The following is a 26,064-nucleotide window of genomic DNA, read 5'->3' as shown; positions in this document are numbered from 1 at the left end:
AGCGAGGTGTCCTTCGTGACTCAATTTTTTTAAAGTCAGATTGTAAACTAGATGACCTCCAACAGAAAATGAGTGATTAAAACTCCAGGCAATAGACTCGGGTGGATACAGTACTTGCCTCCTGTTGCTGGTTTAATGCCTGGGCATCAGCAGTTCAGCCAACTTGTAAATAGGTAGCTTACCTTACAGTATGGGAATTGAATGTGTTAATATTGTAGTGCTGGTTACACTGCCACTTTGTGTATCAAAGACTTGGTACAGTATACAGTACATTGTGGAGTATAAGCACTATCCCTAATAAGCTTTCAGGTTAATGAGCCACACTTTCACTTTTCATAGTAAATTATGAGTATGATGTGTCTGGCATCATAATGACCGAATATCATGATTGCTGAAGATTGTAAACTCTAATACCTAGCATACAATATTTGGTCTCTCATCTCAATCCCAACTTTTAAGAGAATATTATAATACTGAGTTACAAGCACTACTCCTATTCAGTCCTTAAGAAATTTATCCTTGTTTGAATTTTAGAGTACTGTACTGTAAATTTACAGTAGCCTCAGCATTATATGAGATCATAGTTTTCTTCTGTCAGAAGCTCTTTACAGTACTCATGTACATGTTTCAGTTACTAAATGATTAACTTACTCACTACAGTGATACAGAGAATGTTACTCACTAACACACACACACACTCAATGACAAAAAATTAATACCTTTTTGCACACTGGTGCAACACAAAGTAACTAGCACTTGTTACATATTAACTTACCTTCTTTTTATGAGTGTCTCTAAACAGTCATCTGCAGAAGTGAAAGATTGTGTTGTTGTTTCGTCAAGAGGAGGATAATCACCAAAGAGGAGTTTCTTAACCACTGCTTCACGTCTTAATAGTTTCACCTTCTTACCTTTGAATAATAATAATAATAATAATAATAATAATAATAATAATAATAATCACTCTCAAACTGAAAGATAAAGTAAGCTACATTCTTTTCAAGAGTGCAATGCTCATCACCTTATACTATATATAACATTTACTGCCATGTTAACCCGTACGGCGTCAGCTAAGTTAATATAATTACAGTGAGTTCTGCTATAACGCGTGTTTTGATAACGCGAATTTGCTCTAACGCGATTTATGAATTAGGAACGATATTTGTGTAACGCGAACGCTTGTTTGCTATAACGCAATTTTTGCTTATTATTTCTCCAATTTTATGGTATTAACTGTGAATATGGTAAAGAAGAATATCTCCAAGAAGCGTTCTGGTGATATAATTCCCGGTGATGATCGTAAAAGAAAGGATATAACACTTGAAGAGAAGCTCGATGTTATCAACCTCAAAATCACCCTTCTCCCCCATCAAGTTACATTCATATTTTTTCAAGGTAAAGTATTACATTTACTGTATGATTTCATTATTAGATATGAATGTAACATTTATTTAGACTGTGCTATCCTTTGTGTTAGGCTAACTACTAAATTTTTTCGATTTTGAGTAATCTGCACCTAACCCTATTTTCTCCATAAGCCCTGTTATTTCTATTACGCGATTTTCTATAACACGATATTTTACAAGAACACAATTATCGCGTTATAGCACAACTACCTGTATGTTCGACTGGCGTCGGCAATTTATTTACTTTTGGCTGAAATAGACTTATAATTTACTTTTGGATTTTGGCTGAAATAGACTTATACTATCAAAAAACGAAGGAAAAACATCATTTAGCAACTCACCGAACCATGGAAGGTGTAGTTACGCCCATGGGTGAAAGTGTCACGGCGTTGAAAGTTTAAGCATAGAACCTGTAGAGTTTTACGGGTGTTGACGTTTTTCATCGAGTTAGAGTGGAATTATGCTAATTACCGTAAGTCTTCACTGTCTGTAGCTGTTTTTTCTTTCTTTATCATCTATCTCGATTTCGGAACATCAATATAATATTTTACTTTTTCGTATTATTTACTCATTTTCATAATAATTTTCACCAATACGTGTTTTTTTTTTATGATTTTATAATTATTAATTTCACTTTTGCATTATAAGTATAGATTTTACAGTACTTATTCATTTATCTCGAAAGTATATCGGCGTAACTGTTACGCAGTTGACGCTGTACGGGTTAAGAAGAGTACACAAAAAACTTATTATATTAGTGAGCTGTAGTGAAAGAACACAACCTATTTACCACCTTACTTGGAGTAAATGTTTGTTTAAGTGAAACAGTTGTGTGTTATCTTTAAGTATCAGAATAGGGCTGACTTTTGCTTTCCAAAATGACAAATATTTTTGTTTTATGTTGATAACATATGGTACAGGTACTATTTTCACTTTTACATACTATATGCCATACAGGTTCTATTGTACTAACACTTCTAATTTATACTGTACAGCTCATCCCCGACTTACGACCACCCGCACTTACGACCTGCCTCAGTCGTACAAAAATTTGGTCAAATTACGTATTTTTGAGCTCCAACGTCAGTACACAGACAAAATTTTCATCTGTAATTCACTTTAAAATGGCTGGCAAGCTTAAAAGTGAGTGTTTTGTGGTGCTGAGAAGAAAAAGAAACCCCCATTTTCGATTTTCTATGTACAGTGAGTTCTGCTATAACGCGTGTTTTGATAACGCGAATTTGCTCTAACGCGATTTATGAATTCGGAACAATATTTGTATAACGCGATCGCTTGTTTGCTATAACGCGATTTTTGCTTACTATTTCTCCAATTTTGTGGTATTAACTGTGAATATGGTAAAGAGGAATATCTCCAAAAAGCATTCTGATGATAGAATTCCCGGTGATTATCGTAAAAGAAAGGATATAACACTTGAAGAGAAGCTTGATGTTATCAACCTCAAAATCACCCTTCTCCCCCATCAAGTTACATTCATATTTTTTCAAGGTAAAGTGTTAAATTTACTGTATGATTTCATTATTAGATATGAATGTAACATTTATTTAGACTGTGCTATCCTTTGTGTTAGGCTAACTACTAAATTTTTTCGATTTCGAGTAATCTGCACCTAACCCTATTTTCTCCATAAGCCCTGTTATTTCTATTACGCGATTTTCTATAACACGATATTTTACAAGAACACAATTATCGCGTTATAGCAGAACTACCTGTAGTATTATTTAAGCATTTCCGACTTACGACCATTTCGACTTACGACTTGGATGTTGATCCCTAACCCCGTCGTAAGTCGGGGAGCAGCTGTAGTAGAAACAAATATCCCATGAGGGGGTGGGGCAATTTGGGCAACAGGAAAGTTTGATAAAGCAAGCCCACCAAACTACCAGGTGATGAAGTTATTGTAGGCCCTTAACCCTTATATGTGTTCAAAACTTCCAAGAGACCTCCTTGCAACAGCTATGAGCACACTAATTTACTCTTATTATATTATAAAAAAATGAAAAAGCGATGGAAATATATACAGAGTAGGTGGATGCTATTGATGGATGACTGAGTGAAGCAACAGGGGTAAGTCAACTAGACATCCCAAAGCCTTGTTGTGGAAGGGAAATAAAGTAGCAATAATGAATCTACTCCAGCAAGTGATAAAAGAGTCTGTGTTCACTAATGGTTCTGACTGCCTTGTAATATAGCAGAAAAAGATATCCAGAATAAGAAAATGTCAACAATTGGAAGAAAGATGACACATTACCTGCACCACAAGACTGATGTGAGGCACTTTCCTCCATCATGACACAAAGAGTTTGTTCTTCCAGTTCATATTCTTTCATCTGGCTCCTCACTACATCACCAATACCCTCTGGAACAATACCACGTATATACTCTACCTGTATTAGACTGTACAACTACACTACAGTATTGATAAAAAAAATATATAATGTTTTCTAATACCGTATCAATACTGAATACATTACTCCCTACTACACAAGATGATCCATGTACAATATCATCTGAGCCTCTAAGGAAAGCTTTTCACACTTCAATCTGCCCTGAATACTGTAAAAAAAAATTATTAATAATACTGTATCATATTTTTAAAACCAGGAAGCTTATTTCATTCTAACAGACATATGCATACTAATACAGTACAGTATATGTTTACTTTCAATACAGTGAAAAGCATTAAAATATACTGTGGCATAAATTAATTTGCGTATTGCGAATTGCAGTTACTGTATTACCGACTCTTAAGAATTCTTATAAAATCATTGTAGAAAAACCACTTATGCTTTCACTGAAGACATTGTACAGTACAGTACATATACGAGGTCCAACACAAAAAACAAGACTGATGCTGTTACTCTTTTTATTTACCAAATTAAGAAAATCAACTAAGATCGCCTTCAAAGTTGTTCCCTTCTGAGTTGACACACAGCTGCATACAATGCTGCCACAGTTCAAAGCAATTCCGTAGATCATGTTCTGTAAAGCTGTTTAGGAGCTCCGACATTTTTGCTTTCACCTCTTCTACCGACAAAAATTGGTTCCTTTGAGAACGGACTTGATTTTTAGGAAGAGGTAGAAGTCGCAGGAAGCCAGGTCTGGCGAATAGAGTGAGTGCTCAAGCACAGTGATGTTTTTATTGACTAAAAACTGCTTCACAGACAAAGCGTTGTGGGCTGGCGCATTGTTCATCTGACAGCATTTTGGAACCATTTTTGCACAACCCTTTGTCATGTTCAATTCTTCCGTTAGAATGTGTCGAACACTTTCCCTGTCTAAATTAACTTTCTCAGCTATTGCTCGAACACCCAACCTACGTTCTTTTCTGATCACATCTCGCACTTTTTCAATGTTGTCATCGGTAACTGCTGTGCGTGAACGGCCTGGGTGGCCATCATCTTTCACGGCTTCTCTGCCTTCTGAAAGTCGTTTGTGCCATTCAAAAACGCATGCACAAGACATGCAATCTTCACCGTAAGCCTTAGTCAATAATTGAAAAGTTTCCGTCGCGGATTTCTTAAGTTTAACGAGAAACTTGATGTTAACTTGTTGCTCAGTTTTGCAGTCCGACATTTTCCGACCGAGCGTAAGAACACGTCTATACTTCAACACGCGTCCACTTGTACTGAGTGAAGCTATCGAGTTGAGCCTTGTCATTCTGTGACAGGTTAGAACATGTTCAATAACCGTCTGTTTGTCCTTCCCCTCCCACTCTTGGTTCCCGAGTTATAGGGTCAGTCTCGTTATTTTTGTGTTGGACCTTGTATAACTTAATTTAACCCTAATAAATTCAGTGAAATCATGTCGTCTAATTTTCCAGTATCTAGATAAGATCAGCTTATTGTCCTGTGATAAATGAGTCACTGATGATCACAACTATTGGATATGGTTCTTCTGATACAAAATTACAAATTTAAAAGTAAAAGAAAAAATATGCTTTATAATGGCTTCCAGAACTTACTTATAGTGGAAGCAAATCGTTGATCCCTCTGTGGTGTGGATACATCCCCATGAGCAGCACCCTTGTTTATACGTGTCAGACGTAGAGTAATGAGAGCTTCCAACAGTTGTTGCATTCTCAGAGTGTCATTCTGTTTTTGACGGACTTCTCCCAAAATACTATCAGCTTCTGCTTTGATGGCTTTTTCCTAATAAAATGAAATTCTACTAAAATATTTTTACAAGCACTGGCTACCTTACTTTTGAAATGCCAATTTTACATGCAGAAGCCCTTAGGTAATTATTCTAAATACATGTACTGTATAACAATACAGGGTGTCTATAAAAAAAAATTATACATTTTAAAAATTAATAGTCAACTCAACAATATTATACACAGAATATGCTGGTTTTACTATACTATATATGATGAATACAGAGAAATTTTTAATTTTTTTGTGTTGTCGTAAACTAACAAATGTGCGCAGTGTTCTACTGTATCTATACATTTTTTTTATATTACTGTATTAAGGTTTACAATGGGTCAAATAATTTATGAACACCAGGTACTTCTCTGATATATTATAGTGTACAGTGGTCCTTCGGTTAACGAACACAATTCGTTCCACAGAGTCGTTCGTTAACCGAATCTATTATTTCAATGGGATATTGGGTAATTGGTTCCAACTCACAGACAAAGTATGCATACAAAGTACTGTATAACGGTAATAGAATTAGCAAAACATTAAATATAAACTAAATACAGTACTGTACAGTACAGTATACTGTATAATAATAAATAAAAAACAATAGAATACTGTATTTTAACTTACTTTGAGGTGTGTATGTCGTATTACTGGCAGCTTTGTTTACATATCAAACAGCTGATTGTTGAGGCAGTCGATGATGACAATTCCATGACAAAACCCCAACGGGGTTGTCATTTGTCAACACTAACCTAACCTAAGCCTAAAAGTGTTTTATTTTGTATTTTATATACGAGACTGGGGTTTTGTCCGTTGGGGTTTTATCCGGTCACCGATGATGACATGCCATATTCTTTACAGTGCATTGGTTCTAATGCCTTCTACATGTTACATAATAATTTCTACACTGTATATTATCAATATGTTAACTAAATTTCAGAATGACCAATAATTTTAATGTAAAAATGCAAAAATATTCAAGAGACCAACAAAATCGATGTTCACTCCACTGTAAACAAAGTTAAACTGAGAAGCGTTGTTGGGTGATTCAACCAGCTGATGGGCGCACAAAAACTGTTCCCTGTACTGTTTATATTAACAATATGTTAACTAAATCTCAGAATGACCAATAATTTTAATATAAAAAATGCAGAAATATTCAAGACCAACTTTCTTGATATTTACTCCACTGGAAACAACTGTACATATAGAACCAATTACTGTATTGGCGGACTAGCCGATCAGCTGACGTGCACAACAAAAAGTGTTTGTCGTAAGGATTTCATCAATCGAAGTTTTGTTTGTTAATCGGACTGAAAATACTTATGGAAGTTAATTCGTTAACTGAAACTTCGTTAATCGAACTGTTCGTTAACCGAGGGACCACTGTACAGCAGTGGTATAGAATTGGTTAGAAAAGAGTGTGATTACTGTGAGCCACCTACTCTAAATATGCGAAACAGCATACTGTACGGTACCAAGATAATTATGAGAACAAAGGCACCTCAAGAAGATTAGGAACCCCAATTTATTTCACTTGATGATTAAACACTTTATTGATAAATGGAGGGTTTGGTTAGGCTAGTACTCGGGTGTTTAATCATCAGGTGAAAGCTGGGTTGTCTAATATTCATGAAATCCAACAAACATAATCTTTCAGTAAAAAATAATACATTTCATGATAACAGAGAACTGAACATTATGCAGTAGGAAGCTGAGTTACAGACAACATAGATAAGTAACAGTAAAATTTTGCACATGGTCACTAGAGAAGAATAAAGGTTGACAGTCACTTACCCTCCTCTTCTCTTCTGCCTCGACTTCTAATTTTTCCCTCCAGGCATCTATTTTCTCTTCCTCCTCTTGTCTTGCCTTCTTAATCTGTTCCTTCTCAAGCTGTATTTCCTTCTTCCTTCTTTTCACGTGCTTACGTTTCATTCTTCGCTGATTAATTAACTTTTGAACACTGCAGATAAAATTATCATCTTGGAAACCGATGATCACTTGTTTTAGCTTTAACTGAAGGGATGGAAAAATACCATATGATTACTGTACTATAATGTTCCTATATCACTTAGAATAAAAAATATCATACAGTACATACCTTTATCTTCTCCGCTTGTTGTGCCAGGTCCTCCCATACATCAATTTGTGCAGTTTCCCTTACTTGGTTCATCTTCTCCTCCACCTCTCGTAAACTACTGGCCAACATTTGTGATTCAGTTACCATCTTCTCAACATCCACCAACTTCATGCAGAAAAAAAGAAAATATGTGATGAAAGAATAACTGCAAAACCATGAAACTAGATCATAAGACATTAAACCATACATATACAACACAACCACACAGGAAGGTAATTTCCTCTAATCTGTTTGCTAACATGCCCATACATTTTTCGCAATTTTGAAAGCTGTTGTGGCTACCTAAAATAGGCTCTATACAGCAGACCCCCATTGACCATCTAAGAAATGGAGCAGAGACGATTGCAACCTATCATGTGAGGTGTTACAATCCACACATCAACTCAACCATCCAACAATGAATTGAGGAATGGAAGGTTGAGTTATCAGTGTAAGTGTTCCTCTCAAGCAATATGCATCTTAGACAAAAACACATTTACATTCTGAGAAACATTGACCTGAAAAATCAACTTGCATTCAAGTGGTATTGCAAATAAACTGCACAGCACAGTAGTACTACCTGTTACCTCAACTAAGCTCATGTTAGTGCATATGTCTGGTCATTATCTGACTGTGGCCCAAGTTTTCATATACATACAGTACTCTCACTTATGGGGCTGACAAATACCGTACAGTAACTATGATCGTGTTCTTCATAAGCCGTTCTTGCACTCACAACCAAAGATGTCACTCATAATCAGTGAGCATCAAATTTGTTGAGTTCGTCATTTAACGTGGGCTTCATTTCGTATGTTGCGCCTCAAAACTATAAATCCTTCCGAGCAGTAAAGCATCATCTTAAGGTACAGTAATATTTTTGTTTTATCCTGTACAGTACTGTATTCAAGTTAGTCATATTTCTGATTGACCTCTGCAGTACTTGGTGTTAATTATCCACATGAAGTCCCTTCAACCCTGCAGATATAGTTCTTGTTTAGTCCTCATTTATGTACATGTGAATACTGTATATAATTCATACATCTTAATAATTCTGGTTTACTGTTTAACCCAATGTCAGGAATTATTCAAATAAAATGTTTTAAGGCAGATGACAATCTTACCATGACCACAAATAATTCCTCTTCTAAAAATCGAAATAAATAATACAGGGTACTGTACAAATATATAACATTTACACCTCTGCCACATCTGTTATCACACTGAGTGCAGCAGCTACAATACTGCCATCATCTCTGATATTAAAGACAATTGTCCAGGACTACAAAAATTCTTGGTAACACCTCACAGTCCAATCACCAAATTTTACCTCCATAACTTTACTGGTAGTTCATTCTTGACCATTCAATGTCTTGTCACTATATATTTATCCTCTCTATTTATAAATATTTCACTGCAATGCAATCTTGACTTATCTCAGAACCTCTCTCTTAGGCACAGTATTTAGATACCCTGATTCCCAACCCATGACTTGGGAGCAATCCTGTGGCTGGTGGTGTATTGAGCTAGCCATTAGGAATGTCAGTACTCTGGGCTAAGCTAACACTAAAGATTAAAACCAAACAAATTTAGGAAATTAAATGAAGAATGTCAACTCACACAATTATACTGTAGGGTATATTGTGCTATTTTCAGTACTGCCGATAATACCCTGTACTGTATTTCTGTTTTTCCTGCATTTCGTTACAATACTGAATTGTATTGTGAATGTTATCTTTTAATTTTCCAATCAAGGTTACTCCACCAAAATGGTATGTCACTGAAGGAAGTTTAACTCTTTCTGTGCCGATTGAATTCGTTTGGCATTAGCCATATAAAATATTAAAAGTGGCACCCCCATAGTAAAGGGATTAACATGACCACTTTCATGACACCCTTCACACTGACTTCAACAGTATCTTATTTCTATTTTTCCTGCCTCCCATTTTAGAAATAACTTAGTTTTCTAGATTTTGTTTTTGGCAAGTACAGCACAGTGCAAGAAATTTGTACATCTTGAAAAACAATTTTAATAAATAAAGTTCAGTTTTTCCAAAGTCTTCCATGTCATAATGGTCTTGGTAATTGGTACATACTTTACAGATTCAAATTGCAGTACTGTACAGATGTCATGTTCTTGTTTATCTTAACTTAATTTATAGTGCAGCTAAAATTACTCCATTCATGCTCCTTTCCATTGTTTCTTTTTTCATTCCTGTAGACCTTTTTCTACATGGAGTTGGAACAAGGTGGCCACAGTTACATAATCCCCAAAATCTGTACAATATTCCTACGAACATTACTGTATTATAGCACAAAGTATATATGCGCATTGTAATATTTAGATAAAATGCAGTAACTAAATCTTACAGGCTCGCATAATTTTCACATCTCTGAAATGACGTTCCGTTATGTTAAGTCCCACTTTATTATTATTCACTTTATATAACGATCCAATCTTTTGAAATTATCTATTGACTTGTGCATGTTAAACTGATCTAATCCATCTGAGAGCATTCCATATTACCATTTTCACCCTACAGCTAAAATTAATTACATCTTTCCTATGCCCTCCCTAAAATACCTATCCCTCATCGACTAAACGATAAAACAATTACTGTACAGCATGCCCTTAAAATTCGTGTAGGTTTGGGTCTCAAAATGGGTGCAAATAGCCAAATCCACAATATCATTTACTGACGGGGGAGGGAAACATTACATTTTTACTCATACGTAAAGAAATGTATATTCCCTTTGCGTTTGTCCTTAGGGCAATTATTTCTTTTACCTGCATTCTATGTGTAGAGACACACACAAAACACATACAAATAAATAATGGAAAAATCCTCTCAAATAATCAGAAACAAAACAAAATGTATCAAAATGTACAAAAAATGTGAGTCTACCCTCAGGTCAATGTAGTGCTTTGTTATTAAAGTTGAGTTGGCTGGGTTGCCATATGGCAATTTTTTCCTTGTAAAAATTACTGTCTCTAGAACGATTGGCAACTGTGCACAAGCTTGGTTGATATGAAGTACGTTGGTCCCTCGGTTAACGAATTACCTTCCATAAGAATCTTCATTTCGGTTAACGAACAAAAATTCGGTTAACGAAATTCTTACGAAAATGTCTCGACATACTTTGGCTTGCTCACCAGCTGGAAGATTAGTCCACCAACACAGAAATCGGTTCTAGGGCTTACATTCGTTAAAATTTGAGTAAATATCAAGAAGGTTGTACTATTCAATAATTTTTCAAGTTTTATATTAAAATTTTTTTGTCATTCTAACACTTATTTAACATAATTGCAGTACAGGGAACTAGTTTTTGGTGCACCCATCAGCCACTTCACTCACCCACCAAGGCCTCAGTTTGTATCTCTGTTCAGTGGAGGAAACATCTTGCTTGTGGGTCTCTTGAACACAGAGTATTTTTACATTTTTACAGTACTGTACAATTGTAGGTCATTCTGAAATTTATTTAACATATTGACAATATTTAGTGCAGTGCAGTGTTGATTTAAAGAAAATAATCTTGAATTACACCTAGTGAACTTAAAATTTTATGGGTAAAATGACGGCACCAAGCATGGGGCGATTTCTGTTCCACCCCCACTTCCTTCTCTTCTCCCTTCTCCTCCACCCCCACTTCTAATTCCCATCATCATCATCATCAACCAGGAGCCTTCTACATACACACCTCAAAGTACGTGTACTTAACTGCATTTTTTTTTTTACTTTGTATGTAATTTTCGGTGAGCTGGAACCAATTACCCAAAATCCCATTGAAACGATGGTTTCGGTTAACGAACGACCTTCTGGAACGAATTGTGTTCTTTAACCCAAGGACCACTGTATCAAACTTACATAATTTCTTTCGTAGCCATCTAGCCAACCCAACATGGAGGATATCGGTAATTGCAGTGTAATACTGTATAAATTTTTTCACAATGTGTGTGTAGGATGGTGCATGCATGTAACGAAGTAAAAATAAATGAAGGTGGTTATGTATATCTACCCAAAAACACGAGTTGAAAAAAACCGTAACACCTCACAGCTTGGTCCAGTAGCCTGGTTACAATGATGAGCTAATTTAGCTACAATGCCATGATTAATCACTGTTAAGCACTATTCTATCAGTAAACACTATCAATAATAGTATATCCAGTGATATATGGCCACAACTACCCGCAGACATTCTTGGGTACATCCAGGGTGTCATCCGCGAATAATTGAGGGCCGCGAATTAAAAACCTACAAACAGATGAAGAAAAAACCGAGTTGTTCATCAAGTACTGTATACCAAATCCAATGTACAGGTAGTTCTGCTATAACGCGATAATTGTGTTCTTGTAAAATATCGTGTTATAGAAAATCGCTTAATAGAAATAACAGGGCTTATGGAGAAAATAGGGTTAGGTGCAGATTACTCGAAATCGAAAAAATTTAGTAGTTAGCCTAACACAAAGGATAGCACGGTCTAAATAAATGTTACATTCATATCTAATAATGAAATCATACAGTAAATGTAACACTTTACTTGATGGGGGAGAAGGGTGATTTTGAGGTTGATAAAATCGAGCTTCTCTTCTAGTGTTATATCCTTTCTTTTACGATCATCACCAGGAATTTTATCACCGGAACGCTTCTTGTTGATATTCTTCTTTACTATATTCACAAAATTGGAGAAATAGTAAGCAAAAATCGCGTTATAGCAAACAAGCGTTCGCGTTATACAAATATCGTTCCTAATTCATAAATCGCGTTAGAGCAAATTCGCGTTATCAAAACACGCGTTATAGCAGAAATCACTGTATTGTATACAAAAAAATGCAAATTATCAATTTTCACTGTTTTCACACACCACTAAAATTCACAAATTTCCATTATCACTGCCGACTTTCATGACCAACAAACCGAGGGTGTACAGTAGTTCTGAACTGGACCAACTCTCACACTCCTACCCTTCAGTTAACAGTTTTTAGTTGTTTTTAATACTAGAGGTATCCCTCTTTATGAGAATGGATTAGATTCCTTGAAAAACCCAATATTCTACCTAAGACATGATATCGATTCATGGGGGGAAACTAAATAAGGTACTGTAATTTAGTACTTATCTACTGTACGGTAAATGCTAAAATAAATGAATGTTTATGACCAGTGGATAATGCGCCACTAAGGTCAAAATTGAGATTTATTAAAAAAAAAAAATAGGGAACCAACTCTTGATCCTGAGACTTGGTTACTCAGTATTGAAGTGGTAATATAGTCGAGTTTGCTATTAAGTAAAACTACCCACGCATCACTACAAGCGGGGCTGGCAGGCAGCCGATCACAGAAGAAAGTGCCAGAGATCTCCATTTTTTGGGGGGGGCACTTTGTCCACTCTGGTCGTACACATCTCAAATTAAAATATACTGTCCAGTTGGTACATACCTCACCAGAGGATGGTCAGGATTGAAGGGTGATTTAAATTTTCGATCAGACCACCTTTCGGAAAAGCGAGGATCACTTTCGAATGGCTAAAAAAAAAGTTGTAGGAATAAGATTTTTGGATGCCGAACATTTGGATAACAAGGGATCTTGTGTTAACGCCCATCACTGATCACACTAATATACCAACATACAAAATACACAAACAAATTTAACTTTTCCTCTTTATTAATAATACCCTTGATTTAATATTTCCCTATTCTATTCTCACTGTAAAACCTGCTACTGTATATGCTTTTTGTTAACCTTTTGCTTCAATCCAATGTAAAGAAAGTGCACGCACATGCATGCGCGCGCGCACACACACATCCATGAAGCTCATAAGGTGTACAGTTGTAACAAAAGTTCTGTAGCTGCTTCTGCTGCTCCACCAACCCTGAGATTCAAATATTCGTAAACCTCAAGCAATAGACACTGATGCATTATTCTGTCTATTAATGCCTCTGATTCAAGAGTCTGAATCTTGGGATTCATGAAGCAGCAGAATAGGAGACAGGACTTTTGTTCGTGACTACATCAGAGACCAAAAATTTTTGGGCTTGTTCCCTTATACTATTTCTTTGCATTTTACCGAGTAACAACAATTCTCTCCTTGAAAACGTTGCTTTACCTATCATACCACTTCTCCAAATGTTACCAAAGACAAATCTCCTTGGACCAAAACAGTTACAGTAGTTGTCAGAATTATACGGAGGCCCCTTGGTGTCACACGGTGTTAGAAGCGGTAATAATAATACTGAAATGGTAACAAATAAACACTAATAAGACTCTTCTGGAATTATTGTTTTATTGATACAATGTAAATGCTTTTATCTGAATGGCTATAAGAATACAATAGTTAGGAGTGACAAAACATATTAGCGTACTAAAAATTATCACTAAAACTTCACAAGAAGCAATAACTGTAAGAACGATCTGATCCCAAGCTTTTCCAACCAGAAGATTTAGTAACAGCTGATGCATATCTTCATACTGCATTATCAGATTGAGTGAAGCAAACATCAAATACATCTAATTCACCAAATAGCTTATTAGGAAGAAAATACAAAATCTATAGGAACAGTACAGTACTATTACATACAAAGAATCACCTTTATGGTCCTCTCCCTAGACATGGTGTTGGCTGGTGGTGGTGTCTGGCGACTCTTCATTCTTTCCTGAAATTCTCTTAACCATTTCTGATCTTCTTCCCATGTTTCTGGAGTACAGTTATCATCCCTAATGAATCCACAGTTAGTGCTTTTGGTAAGGGGATCCGAGATAAAGCTGCCACTGGCTGAGTCCTTGGATGTTTGTTGTACAGATTGTAGATTACTAACTTGAGGAGGAGGACCGCTGTGCCATGGAGGACATGAATTTTTAGTTGTCAAGGAACTGGAACACTGGTGACTCTGAGGAATAACTGGACTATCATGAGACAATGGAATGTTTCCTAAGTCATATGTTAAAGGGGGTGGAGGTCTGGAAAAATAGGGCAGAGTGGATGAGAATGAAGGTGGTGGTGCTGAAAAAATGGGTGGAGGCGTTGAAAAAGTAGATGGAGGGGGGATACGAGTGTGATAAATATTAGCCGTGTTGATTTGACTAAGGGGAGTAGTAGGAGGTGGTGGTAGTTGTTGGCCTGGTGTATTGGAATGACATGTAATAACAGGTGGAGGATTATTGGGAACAATATGATTTACACTTCTTGGGCCAGACGAAAGATGACATTGGTGTGGCTGCACATATGAAGGATGAGGAGGAACATTTCTCTGGTCCTGTGGAATGTAGGTGCCATGTTCAGGTCTAGTGGTTGATCCAGGTAAGGGATGATGATCTGGAGGTAAAGGCTGCACCCAGGTCTTATAAGGTGGATCTGGCATGTTTGACCTTTCTGACATCCTCAAGTGGGATTTGCAATTTTTTTTTAATTAGATTTTAAAATTATTAATAAAGTTGCAAACCTTAACCTTTCAATGTATGTGTGATAATTTCAATGTCACTCAACTCTCAATACAGATTTTCTGTCTCACTAGTTTTTCCAACTTATGATGGCTTATTACTATTAATAATAAAAATGGTGATAATTAACAATGATGGCAGTCAACACACACAATCAAATTCAACTGAAGCACAGTAATAAAAAATTGCATTTCTAACATTCCTTCAAGATATAAAACACAAGTTTCAGGAAATATTTTGTAGACTGGTTCAATACACTCACATCTAACAGAAAAGTCACTAATCTGAGTTAGTAACTTTAACTACGGTAAGTAACTTATCAATTGTAATGAATATAAATTTAAGAGTACTTAGAGGACATAACCATTATAGCTGTGTTTAAGGCATCCAATTATCACTTTTGTCAAGTTACTTTGATATCACTTTCAAGATAATTCCCAAAATACAATTTTCAATCAAACATCCGCAAACTAAATACTGTATTTGTAACGTCTGTTCATAACTCACAAAGATACGTCTATTTTTTCAACTTTCAGTTGCGCATCAATTTGCTTTTCACTTCACAACAAATAAGGATAAAAGAATTTCTAGTAGCACATCTAATTAACATAAATTAGCATATAAGTAGATTCCTGTGCACATGTAGTAGATAATGGCACACAGGTCATCTCTGCACACCACACTTATGCTGTGATGTGGGCACTTGTCTCCTCCACTACAGTCTTGGCTGCTTGATATTCCTCAGCCTCTTCTAACTCTGTCTGCAATAATAAATAAACCTGTTTACACTGCCCAAAATTCTACAAGATACAGTATATTAAATGTTGTTTGTATTGCTATTAAATAACCAAAAACAAACTGGTGTATTTTTAATTGTTACTTAGAAGTTATATTAGCCAAAGGTGTACATCCATCCATCCATCTCAGAACTGAACTGCCTAATCAACAAGGAAACAATATTATCTTTCAACAACTGTACCTATGCTTTTGACTTGTGGCACCTGATTAAAAAATTTGGTGCTACTATAGTGTGCGGTCTACAAAGATATCTTGTCTAACCTAACCTAGATATCTTTTACACACAAAGCTATAGTAGCATCATAATATTTTTATTTAGCTCAAATAAACATTAGTTTATCTACTACATTTTATCCATTTTTTAGGAGATTTATGAATTACTGCACTGTTACTGTATTCTCGATAAAATTTTGGGTGCTACTATAGCATGCAGTCTACAAGATATTTAGGTTAGGTCAGGTTAGACTAACGATATCCTTGTAGACCCACACTATAGTAGCACCAATATAATCTTATTTTCTAACAAAGCAGAATATCTTACCTATAGCTTATATTCATTCCAATGCTTTTAGTACAGTACCTGACACAATCCTGCTCATCTCTCCCAAAACCACCCTATCTCGGCCACATGAGGGGGTAACCATCACAGAAGTCTCTGGTTATTCCCAATATTACTGTATATCTCTTCATCTTCTCTATTCTCCTTATCCCCTCCTGTCCTTTCCTTCACATAATGCTCCAATCTTCCTGTCCACAATGTAGTCTCTACTCAAAATTATATATTTCAATTACTGTGTTGAGGAGATACTATTAGAAACTTCCCTGTTTGTTTACAGTGTTAAGGCAACAATCAAAACTGTTTATCGAAATAAAGTTCTGTAGAGAGAACTGTACAAAGACAGGGTCATTTTGGGGGGGCAAATTTTATAGCCCTTTTCTGCTATAATTTTGAGTAATCAAACTCAAAAGCACCTATGAATGCACACACATACACTGACTTTCCCTTCAGTCACTGTCATTCACAGATATTGTCCTAATAAAACAAGAGATTATCAATAAAATACTGTACTGTATGTGCCCCACTTTGATCAGAAAGAAAAAGTAAACCCTTAAATCCTTGCTATGGGTGGCAGGAGCATAAAAAGATGATGTACATACCTCAGCATCCACGAGAGCCTTTAAGTCTTGGTAAGCTGAATTTAGTCGTTTCTGACAATCTGGAATGACAGTTTGTGTTTCCTGCAGTAAGAGATCTTGCTTCTTGATGTAGTACACTTCCTGACCTGTAACAATATAAGTTGAAAATTAATATTTACAGTACTTATTAATATACAGTACAGTATACTGTACAGGTATCCCTCGTTTAGTTATAAATCACTTAAACATTAATTCACTTTAGTGATTAAAATTTTTGACATCCTTTCTCGCTTTATATTAGGTCAAAATTCGGTTTAGTGATTGCTTGACTCACTGGGAAGGGGAAAACTGGTAATGTGGTGGCCAGTGAGATGGCATGTTGCCACTGTTACATGTAATGAAACTATAAATGTTGTGGACAAATCATTACAATACTCCAATGTGGCTTGGAAATTAAGATATAATATATTGTACGTAAAATTATAAAATAAGAAAAATGTAAAGCATGGATGTGTATGTGTGGAGGCAGTGGACTTGTTGTTTATTATTATTATTCATTATTATTATTAAGGACTACAGTACTGTACTGTACTCGGTGTGATCTACAGTGATTCACCCTGTTGTTCGCCCTCCGTGCTTCGGTGCTATCCGTCCCTTAGCAATAATTTTGCTTAATATTAGGTTTTCATGAATGTAACCCTCATCATTAAACGAGGGATATCCATATAACACATAACACAACACAGAGTGTACTGCGCACATCATAGTCATTCCTAAAAACCCCCTCTAATTCATGTTACGCTACATAACATTCAAATCCACCGCGCTTGTAGAACCTCAGAAAACGGGAAACACTGATAAGGAATAACTCGCCTACTCAATGTTACTGATTCATTTGTTGAATTGTACCCAAGTACGGTTATATAATATTAATTGTATGTAATCATAGCATTAAGGAGAACTCAAGGTATCTATAAGATGATTGGGAAAGTCCAGTTGATCCAGGCTAAGTATAGATTGTGGTTTGAAGGTCATACTATTTACATCTGTGAATGTTTAGTGAACATAATTTCTGCAGATATCAGATGAAAATACATGAGAACAATGATCTGGAAAAAGGATAAAGGTATCAGAACTATGTGAAGTGTTGGAAGTGATCCAGAAGCTATGCTTCAAAGAGAATATCGTGTATACCCACACCATGAAAATACGACGCTAGGCTTTGTTCAGGTTGGCGCCTAGGCCGCCTCGGGTGTGCCGCGTTGATATTATAACCCAATGAATTTATCCAGGAACTAGCAAATCAGAACCTTACCCGAGTGTGTAATTTAGGATTAAGATATGTATCTATAAAGCATAAGGTCACAATAAACAGGAAAGTGTTCATGTGAGAACCATAAGAAATCAAATTAAAAATTAAAGATTGGAAACTGTAGGCCTACGTCGGTGAGAGGTGCAGGACCTCATGACTCGGTGGCACCTCCTCTCTCATCAACTCAGGTCAGTGAACTTCATCGGGCTGTATTCAGCCCTAAAAAAAAAGAGACTTGTATAGCAGTTATTACAGTTTAAAACTTTGCCTGATGTACAAAGTGAAATAGTGATGTGTTGGGCTGGGTGATAATGGCCCATCAGGCATTATTTCTCAGTGGCACCTACTCTCTCAGCAACTTAGGTGCCCCGCGCGCTCTGAACTCACCAGAACAGCGGCCATTATCCCTGTGAGCGTCCCACCATGTGAGATGACTACTCCCAGCTATGCTACTCCACTGTGAACCTGTGGATTCCCAGCATACCACCACAAATGAGTAGGAATACACAATATAATGCTTGAGAAACTCTGCGGTCGTCACTTGGAGCGACCTATAATACCAGGCGTAAAAACAGCACTGGTATGTCTCTTGGTGAAGCCCTCGTCTCTACCCACTGAGGGCGGTGCGTGAACGAGGTGCCTGATATGTGTACCAAAAAATTAAAAGGAGTCCCATACTTGCAGGTGTGGAGTATAACAGGTGTGATGAGCTGGTGCTACAGGGAGGTGAGATGGTGCTACTATGTATGATAACCTAAGGTGCGATATTCCATACAGGTGGAGCAGTCTGACATGTTGAGTGTTATTGTAAGAAGGGATGACCGAGGTAAGGTGGTCACTGATATTTATGCAATAAGTATGTGGATGACACGCAATTAATGTAAGACGTCTGTTGTCGAGCAGGGTAACCAAAATCATCGTTGTTCTTCTGAGGAAGGCCAACTCACTTGTATTGTACCGGAATGCAGTATGTTTTATAAGGAATAAATTAGTTAAGACATGTTATGGTTTCACCCTTCCTTCCCCTTATCGATCTGGTCAATGAAAAACCTAACCCAATGCCAAGTCTACTCTGCCCGCTACCTAACGAGCTACATACTGCCCAGAGGGGGTCTGGTGGCAGCAACCCTTAGAAATTAAGAATAGAGTTAAGTTATCCCCTTAGAGTTAGTGACCCCAGAATCTGGCAGTATAAGAGAACAGTGATAAATCTCGGCTCGTGTTACGGTAACTGTTAAAACTATATCCTTGTGAAGTGTTTCAGTCTTATAAATAAGAGTCTGTAGGGTTGAATCATGAATAATGGTAGACAATATGAAACAAAATTAACAAAATAGAATTAATCTTATCCAAAAATAACCCAGGGCATCAGGTTCAGCAGTCTATGTTGTCTGCTATCATAATTTAGGGGAGAGTGGATACATATAAGTTTGAAGATACTCTCTGAAGCAGAACACAAGGACTCCTCTACCTAAGCCTAACCCATAATTCAACACTGTACTTCTAGGTGGTGGGGTTTAGGTTTGGAAATTTTTTTTGATTGCTTGATAAATGATTTTCAAACTAAATTCTTCCTTCTTTCCTTGGATTTACCAAAACATTATGGTGAACGTCCCATCTAAAAATTAAAGTAAGACTGGAGCTAAACCAAACATTTATCCATGCATTATCATAAAATACAAAAGTAACAAAGAAAACTTTCACACTGTGTGTAGAAATAAACTGATTACTGTGCATAAACATTAGGTACCCCCAGCTTATTTCACCCAAGATTAACCATCCTGGGGGTGCTGGTGGTAGAGTGGTACCGCTCTTGCCTTCGCAAGCAAGATGTCACGGGTTCGATTCCCGGGCCGGTGGAAGTTGTTTGGACATACTTCCTAGCCCCCATTAGTCCCTGTTCACCTAGCAGTAAAGTAGGTACCTGTTGTAAGTCGAAAGTTGCGAATTAGTATTCAGGGACAAGTTGTTGGAGCTTCCAATAACTTGACGCAAACCATTGACTCTTCAGGCTTCTATGCCCTTGACTCTTCAGGCTTCTACGCCCTTAATTCATGAGACATAAAGGCAAGCATGAACTTAGCATGCTTCCCTGTTGGGCACTGTAAACGCTTCTGCGCTTCACCTTACACAAGGACGTAGGGGGGTGCCCAATAAAAAAAAAAAAAAACCAAAACCATACTAAAACTAAACTACAGCCCCCCCCCAGGTTTAATCTTGAGGGGAAATAAGTTGGGAGTGCTTAATCTGCATGTGATCGAAATAAACATTTACAAACCTTCTTCTTGCATTTTCTTTATTTTGTCCTGAATCTGCTCAGCCTCCTTCTCATAACTGATTTTTTCTTTACAACAACGCTTCACAACTCCAGTCTTGATACGCAGCTGCTTAATCCTGGGATCAGCCATTTTATAATTCCTTTATTTGCAAGTAGATGTTCCTCGTGATCTGGTTATAAGAAAATGCATTAAACTTCCAGAAGAGCCTCACCTACTTTCAGTAAAAAAAAAAACACTACTAATAGTGTAATAGTCTAGGTCTAGTTAACTGACTCCTCTAAAGGAGTAGCTTTAGCAAATAAAAATTAAAACTTCTGTCTTACCTCCTGAATAACCTAATAAATCTGGAGGAATTGCAGCTTCCTATTTTGTTTTTCTATAGTTTTTGTTAAGAGAAAATACAGTACTTACCCACGTAAATGCCATGCTTATAGTCAAACTGTTGACAAGCTAAGGAGCCGAATGTTTCCATATGAAGATAACAAAAGAATATTCTAACTTGCATAACTTAACCTAATATAATGCAATTCCAGCTTACAATAAGTATGTTACGTTAGGTTACTTGTTGTTAGGTAGGTTAGGATAAATTAGGCTAAGTAGGTTTGGTTGGTTTATATTACAGTACTTATTATATATCATCAGTCACTGGCAAACATTTGTGGGTATGATGAAATGCTGTCCAGGTATGATATGCTGACCAGGACAAAATCACCATATTATATACATGATTATTTATTATGCATGTGTCAAGACAAATGACATTTCATAGATATTAAAGTTCCCGTTAAATAAACAAAACATAAAACTGGCAGCAGTAGTTTGAGAGGTTTGACTAATAGACCAGGTTCTTTGCAGACTTTACTCTTAGAACGTCAGATGGTGACTGGCAACTGGGCGCTGCCACAGATAAGCTCACACCTCAACACATCAGAAAACATATCGTACGATGGAACTCCAACTGGGCGCTGCCACAGACAAGCTCACACCTCAACACATCAGAAAACATATCGTACGATGGAACTCCAACTGGGCGCTGCCACAGACAAGCTCACACCTCAACACATCAGAAAACATATCGTACGATGGAACTCCAACTGGGCGCTGCCACAGACAAGCTCACACCTCAACACATCAGAAAACATATCGTACGATGGAACTCCAACTGGGCGCTGCCACAGACAAGCTCACACCTCAACACATCAGAAAACATATCGTACGATGGAACTCCAACTGGGCGCTGCCACAGACAAGCTCACACCTCAACACATCAGAAAACATATCGTACGATGGAACTCCAACTGCACAGACAAGCTCACACCTCAACACATCAGAAAACATATCGTACGATGGAACTCCAACTGGGCGCTGCCACAGACAAGCTCACACCTCAACACATCAGAAAACATATCGTACGATGGAACTCCAACTGGGCGCTGCCACAGACAAGCTCACACCTCAACACATCAGAAAACATATCGTACGATGGAACTCCAACTGGGCGCTGCCACAGACAAGCTCACACCTCAACACATCAGAAAACATATCGTACGATGGAACTCCAACTGGGCGCTGCCACAGACAAGCTCACACCTCAACACATCAGAAAACATATCGTACGATGGAACTCCATTTCACCAGTAGCTGATATTATGACTGTAATAATAAGACTGTAGCTATACCAATACATAGAGTATGTGATCAATCCATGATGGCAAGTGGATTTTATGTGTGGCAGGCGAACACAGGTAAGAGCTAAGTTTCCATACCAAATACTCTGTAATAGCAATAAGGATTCACCCTAACTTTCACATTATTATCATTATTCATTTGGCTATATTGCCTTAGCAGTTTCATACCTAAACAACTTAGGGTTTTCTCCCGTAGTGATGCAAATAATTTATTGTAGACAAACCATCCTGATCTAACTTCCCAAAAGTTTGAAATATTTTATTGTTATCTTATTAGGGTGGTTGGTGGGTAGAGTGAGCAGTTGCAAGGAGAAAATTATGGAATCTCTAAAATACAGTACTAGTCAATTAAACAGATTCATTTGACGTCGACATGGGTACTGAATATTATTATAAATAAGTTAAACCAACAAAACCATCCTATCCTAGGATGAAAGTGCATTATACAGTTGTACAATCTCTCCTCGACTTACGACAACCCGGAAATACGACGGCCATGGTCAAATAAAATATTTTTCACATTAGTACGTATTTTCGAGCCCCGACTTTAGTGATCGCACTGTATTGAAAAAATTTGCGTTTTTAATTCTCTTTAAAATGGCTGGCAAGCGTAAAAGTGAGAGTTCTCGTGGTACTGAGAAGAAAAAGAGACACCCATCTTAGAATTTCCATGTATTATTTTCGCCTTACGACCTGGTCGTCAGGACGGAACCCCATCGTAAGTCAAGGAGAGACTACGATATCCGCATTAGCTGGAATAATTGGCACAAAGCTCAAACAGGGATGAGAGATTTTCGGGTAACAAGACTCTTAAACCTGGAAAAATCCCACATCAATGGATTTTTTTTTTCGGTAATGAGAAAGGTTTCCGAGACTCTAAACCTTATTTCATCCTCGGAATTTGCTCCTAGACCTGGAAAAAATTGGTTCCTGGAATTTCTCAGCATTTCCAGAATTGCGCAATATTTCATCATTGGAATTTTCTCCCAAAACCAAAAAAAAAAACAAATGGAGAATTTCCAGAAAATATGCCTGATTTTCAACCTTGAAATTGGCTTCCAAACACGGAAAAAATATTTGGAGAGATTTTCCAGAATTTTCTCAGAAAATGTGCTGATTTTCAACTTGGAAAATCATTCACAGACCAAGAATTGAGAGAACTTCAATTTCGGGTATTGGAGATATTACTGCACAATAGTAAGTTACATTAAAAGGAGAAAGGCAAGCATGACAATCCAAGTAGTACGCACTGTTTTCACTCTACAAAAATGAGGTTTGACCAAAAAAGTAAGGAAGTTGCAATTCCCCCACCCATTTATTTCTATTCATCAGTTAAATAACAAGTTTTATTCTTAAGAGACTTTTCACCAGGTACATTGTTCCCATGAGAATGACATTTAATAAAGTAAGGACTTACGATCAAATGTAAAAAAGTTGCAATTCTCCCAATTTTCTTCTTCTGAATATTCTAAAGATAAGAAGGAAGCTTTCTTATAATTTTTTTTTTCTTAAAGTGGATCATGGGTCAGTTATCTACACTCTAGCCTCTCAAAGTTACTATTGAAGTTAAAATACCTTGACAGACACAAAAATTATATCAACGTGAATAAACATACCCTATCCTTGTACAAATGTTTCCAGCGCTTTGATGAAAATTTTTCTCTAGGCTTTGCAATATCTAATCTTAAATTTTACTTTTCTAACTACTGTACTGTACACTTCACAACTCATAAGAAACATTTTTTTTTTAATTTCCATAAAAATTTATTGTTGTATCAGGAAATAGAATAGCATCTAACTGCTTTACCTTACTTTTTTCAAGATGGTGAACGTGAGATGCAAGATCACCATTTAGTTTTATGCAATCTCATGGAACCTTCGCTTACAGGTTTTGGCTATTATTCCGCAAGCACTGCCTAATGAGAGGTTAGGTTCTTTTATTTGTTTTTAACCCCACATTTTCGCTCTGCTTCAAATTGCTGCCCACCTTTGGTAGGGTCAAGATTGACAGCACTGGTCAGTATTCAGCAAGAAAAATGCATTAATTTTTTTTATTAAGACTAACCATGTCGATGTTTGTGGAATTATCATCTCAGAGGAACAAACAAATAAACATACACATGCAACATACACACGCATACAGATACTCCTCGACTACGACATACTTGACTTACGATAACCCAGACATACGACCGCTGTGGTCGTATAAAATATTTTTCACATTACATATTTTCGAGTCCTGACGTTAGTGATCGCGCTGTGTACTGAAAAAAATTTTCGTTTGTAATTCCCTTTAAAATGGCTGGCAAGCGTAAAAGTGAGAGTTCTCGTGGTGCCGAGAAGAAAAAGAGACCCATTTTAGAATTTCTATGTATTATTTTTGCCTTTTCAACTAATGACCAAAGAAACCTGCCTAACCTCACTTAACTTCCTAGCCGGGGCAGACCCCCCTCATCATATTAAACAGAAAGTACTAGCACCAATCAAAGTGCACTTACAGTAAAATAGCGTTTGTAGGAACTTAGCCGATCATGGCAAATATCCACTACGAACATCATATAAACTACGTACTGTATTAACATGACATAAACACTGGCGGCAATCACTTTAACCCTACCCAAAGTTTCTTTCCATAAATATCCCAACAAAGAAATCACGGTAAAATTTAACTTGTTGTCACTATACGAAATCGAAGTTGAAACTATGTTTTTACGATGGTTTTTGATGTTATTTGACCTTCATTTATGGTGCAAATCAACAGTTTCTGAGATAAGACCCCTCCTCCTCCCATCTCAGAATCTAGATATTTGCTTTAAAAATCAAGGTAAAAAGTGTTCAAAACACGTCAAAAACCATTGGAAAACAAAACCCTAACCTAACCTAACTGGGGAGCCCCACACTTGTTCTGTTTTTGGTGTGTACTGCCACCTACGAACATACAAGATAAAATGTTAAATATCTCACTTCAAAGTAATTTGCGCCAGAAATGTCATTGAAGAAAACTGTCCTAGAATTGTCAAAACTACGGATTGTAACTATAATATTCCAGAGATGGTGTAGTGGCAAAAAGTGAAATACCCCAAAAACATCCATCATACCCCATCCGGTTTTACTCTTCATAATTTTGTTTGATAAATATAAAATAAGGTTTATCCCATCTCTCTCGCATTCACAGCTTCTCAATGTACTGTCAAGCACTCGTCACATGCCACCATTATTCCAAATATTGTACTAATTCACAATTTAAATTACCTTTGCTGCATCTGTAACCAAAATAATCTACCATGCACATCAAAATGACCATACACTTCAAACAAACAACCATTATGTATACAATTCCTACCTTTCTTCCTGCACATAACAAGGAAAACTTCTGCTCTATTCTTCAAAAATTTTTAGCAACCGACACACATATTCCTCTTCTTCTGTACTTACATAACAATCTCATGCAGAAAATAGCACAAAATATTCACTAAATTACACGTAAGTGGTGAAGAGGTTAAAAGTTAAAGTACAGTCTAGCGGCTAGAATTATTTCAATGTTGTGTGTCAATGAGGAGCGGCTTACCGGGTGGTGGCGAGTGGCTGAGTCAGAGTGAAGCTTCCAGGCGCCTTCCACCTTCACAACTCTCACTGGTTCAACTTGTATAATGTGGTATGCAATTTATATAGTGCAGAAATTTGGGCAAACAATGGTAAAAATAAATGTAAAGATTACTTACT

At 36.8% G+C, this 26,064-nt stretch overlaps 2 protein-coding genes across 7 annotated transcripts in view; both read right to left on the bottom strand.

Annotated features, from left to right (window-relative positions):
• Positions 1 to 15,426, bottom strand: part of LOC121877334 (programmed cell death protein 7-like) — a 59,196-nt gene extending 43,770 nt beyond the window's left edge. For 4 of the 5 annotated variants that reach the window (XR_006090964.1, XM_042383040.1, XM_042383039.1 and 1 more), the window contains exons 1-6: positions 14,278 to 15,426; positions 7,680 to 7,823; positions 7,373 to 7,594; positions 5,392 to 5,578; positions 3,679 to 3,786; positions 776 to 911 (exon numbers count right to left, since the gene is read on the bottom strand). Coding sequence is in view for 4 of the 5 variants with exons in the window: in XM_042383040.1 (XP_042238974.1) it covers positions 776 to 911; positions 3,679 to 3,786; positions 5,392 to 5,578; positions 7,373 to 7,594; positions 7,680 to 7,823; positions 14,278 to 15,066 (1,586 nt within the window). In the remaining variant the exon portion in view is untranslated. Of the gene's footprint in view, positions 1 to 775; positions 912 to 3,678; positions 3,787 to 5,391; positions 5,579 to 7,372; positions 7,595 to 7,679; positions 7,824 to 13,129; positions 13,216 to 14,277 lie in introns of all 5 variants that reach the window. The other variant, XM_042383041.1, reaches the window with a different exon arrangement.
• Positions 15,427 to 15,572: 146 nt separating this feature from the next.
• LOC121877337 (tubulin-specific chaperone A-like) lies at positions 15,573 to 26,064 on the bottom strand. 2 transcript variants are annotated; one of them, XM_042383048.1, is made up of 4 exons: positions 25,910 to 26,064; positions 20,653 to 20,822; positions 17,084 to 17,208; positions 15,573 to 15,888 (listed from the first exon to the last, which is right to left on the bottom strand). In XM_042383048.1, the coding sequence occupies exons 2-4, from the start codon at positions 20,780 to 20,782 to the stop codon at positions 15,811 to 15,813; spliced, it is 333 nt and encodes a 110-aa protein (XP_042238982.1). In that variant the 5' UTR covers positions 20,783 to 20,822; positions 25,910 to 26,064; the 3' UTR covers positions 15,573 to 15,810. The 2 variants fall into 2 exon arrangements, with proteins under 2 accessions (XP_042238982.1, XP_042238983.1); XM_042383049.1 differs by lacking the exon at positions 25,910 to 26,064 and adding an exon at positions 25,685 to 25,709.

This window comes from Homarus americanus, unplaced genomic scaffold (genome assembly GCF_018991925.1).
Source record: "Homarus americanus isolate GMGI-L3 unplaced genomic scaffold, GMGI_Hamer_2.0 scaffold367, whole genome shotgun sequence".
Classification (NCBI taxonomy): domain Eukaryota; kingdom Metazoa; phylum Arthropoda; class Malacostraca; order Decapoda; family Nephropidae; genus Homarus; species Homarus americanus.
This window is presented reverse-complemented; position numbering and strand designations above follow the sequence as displayed.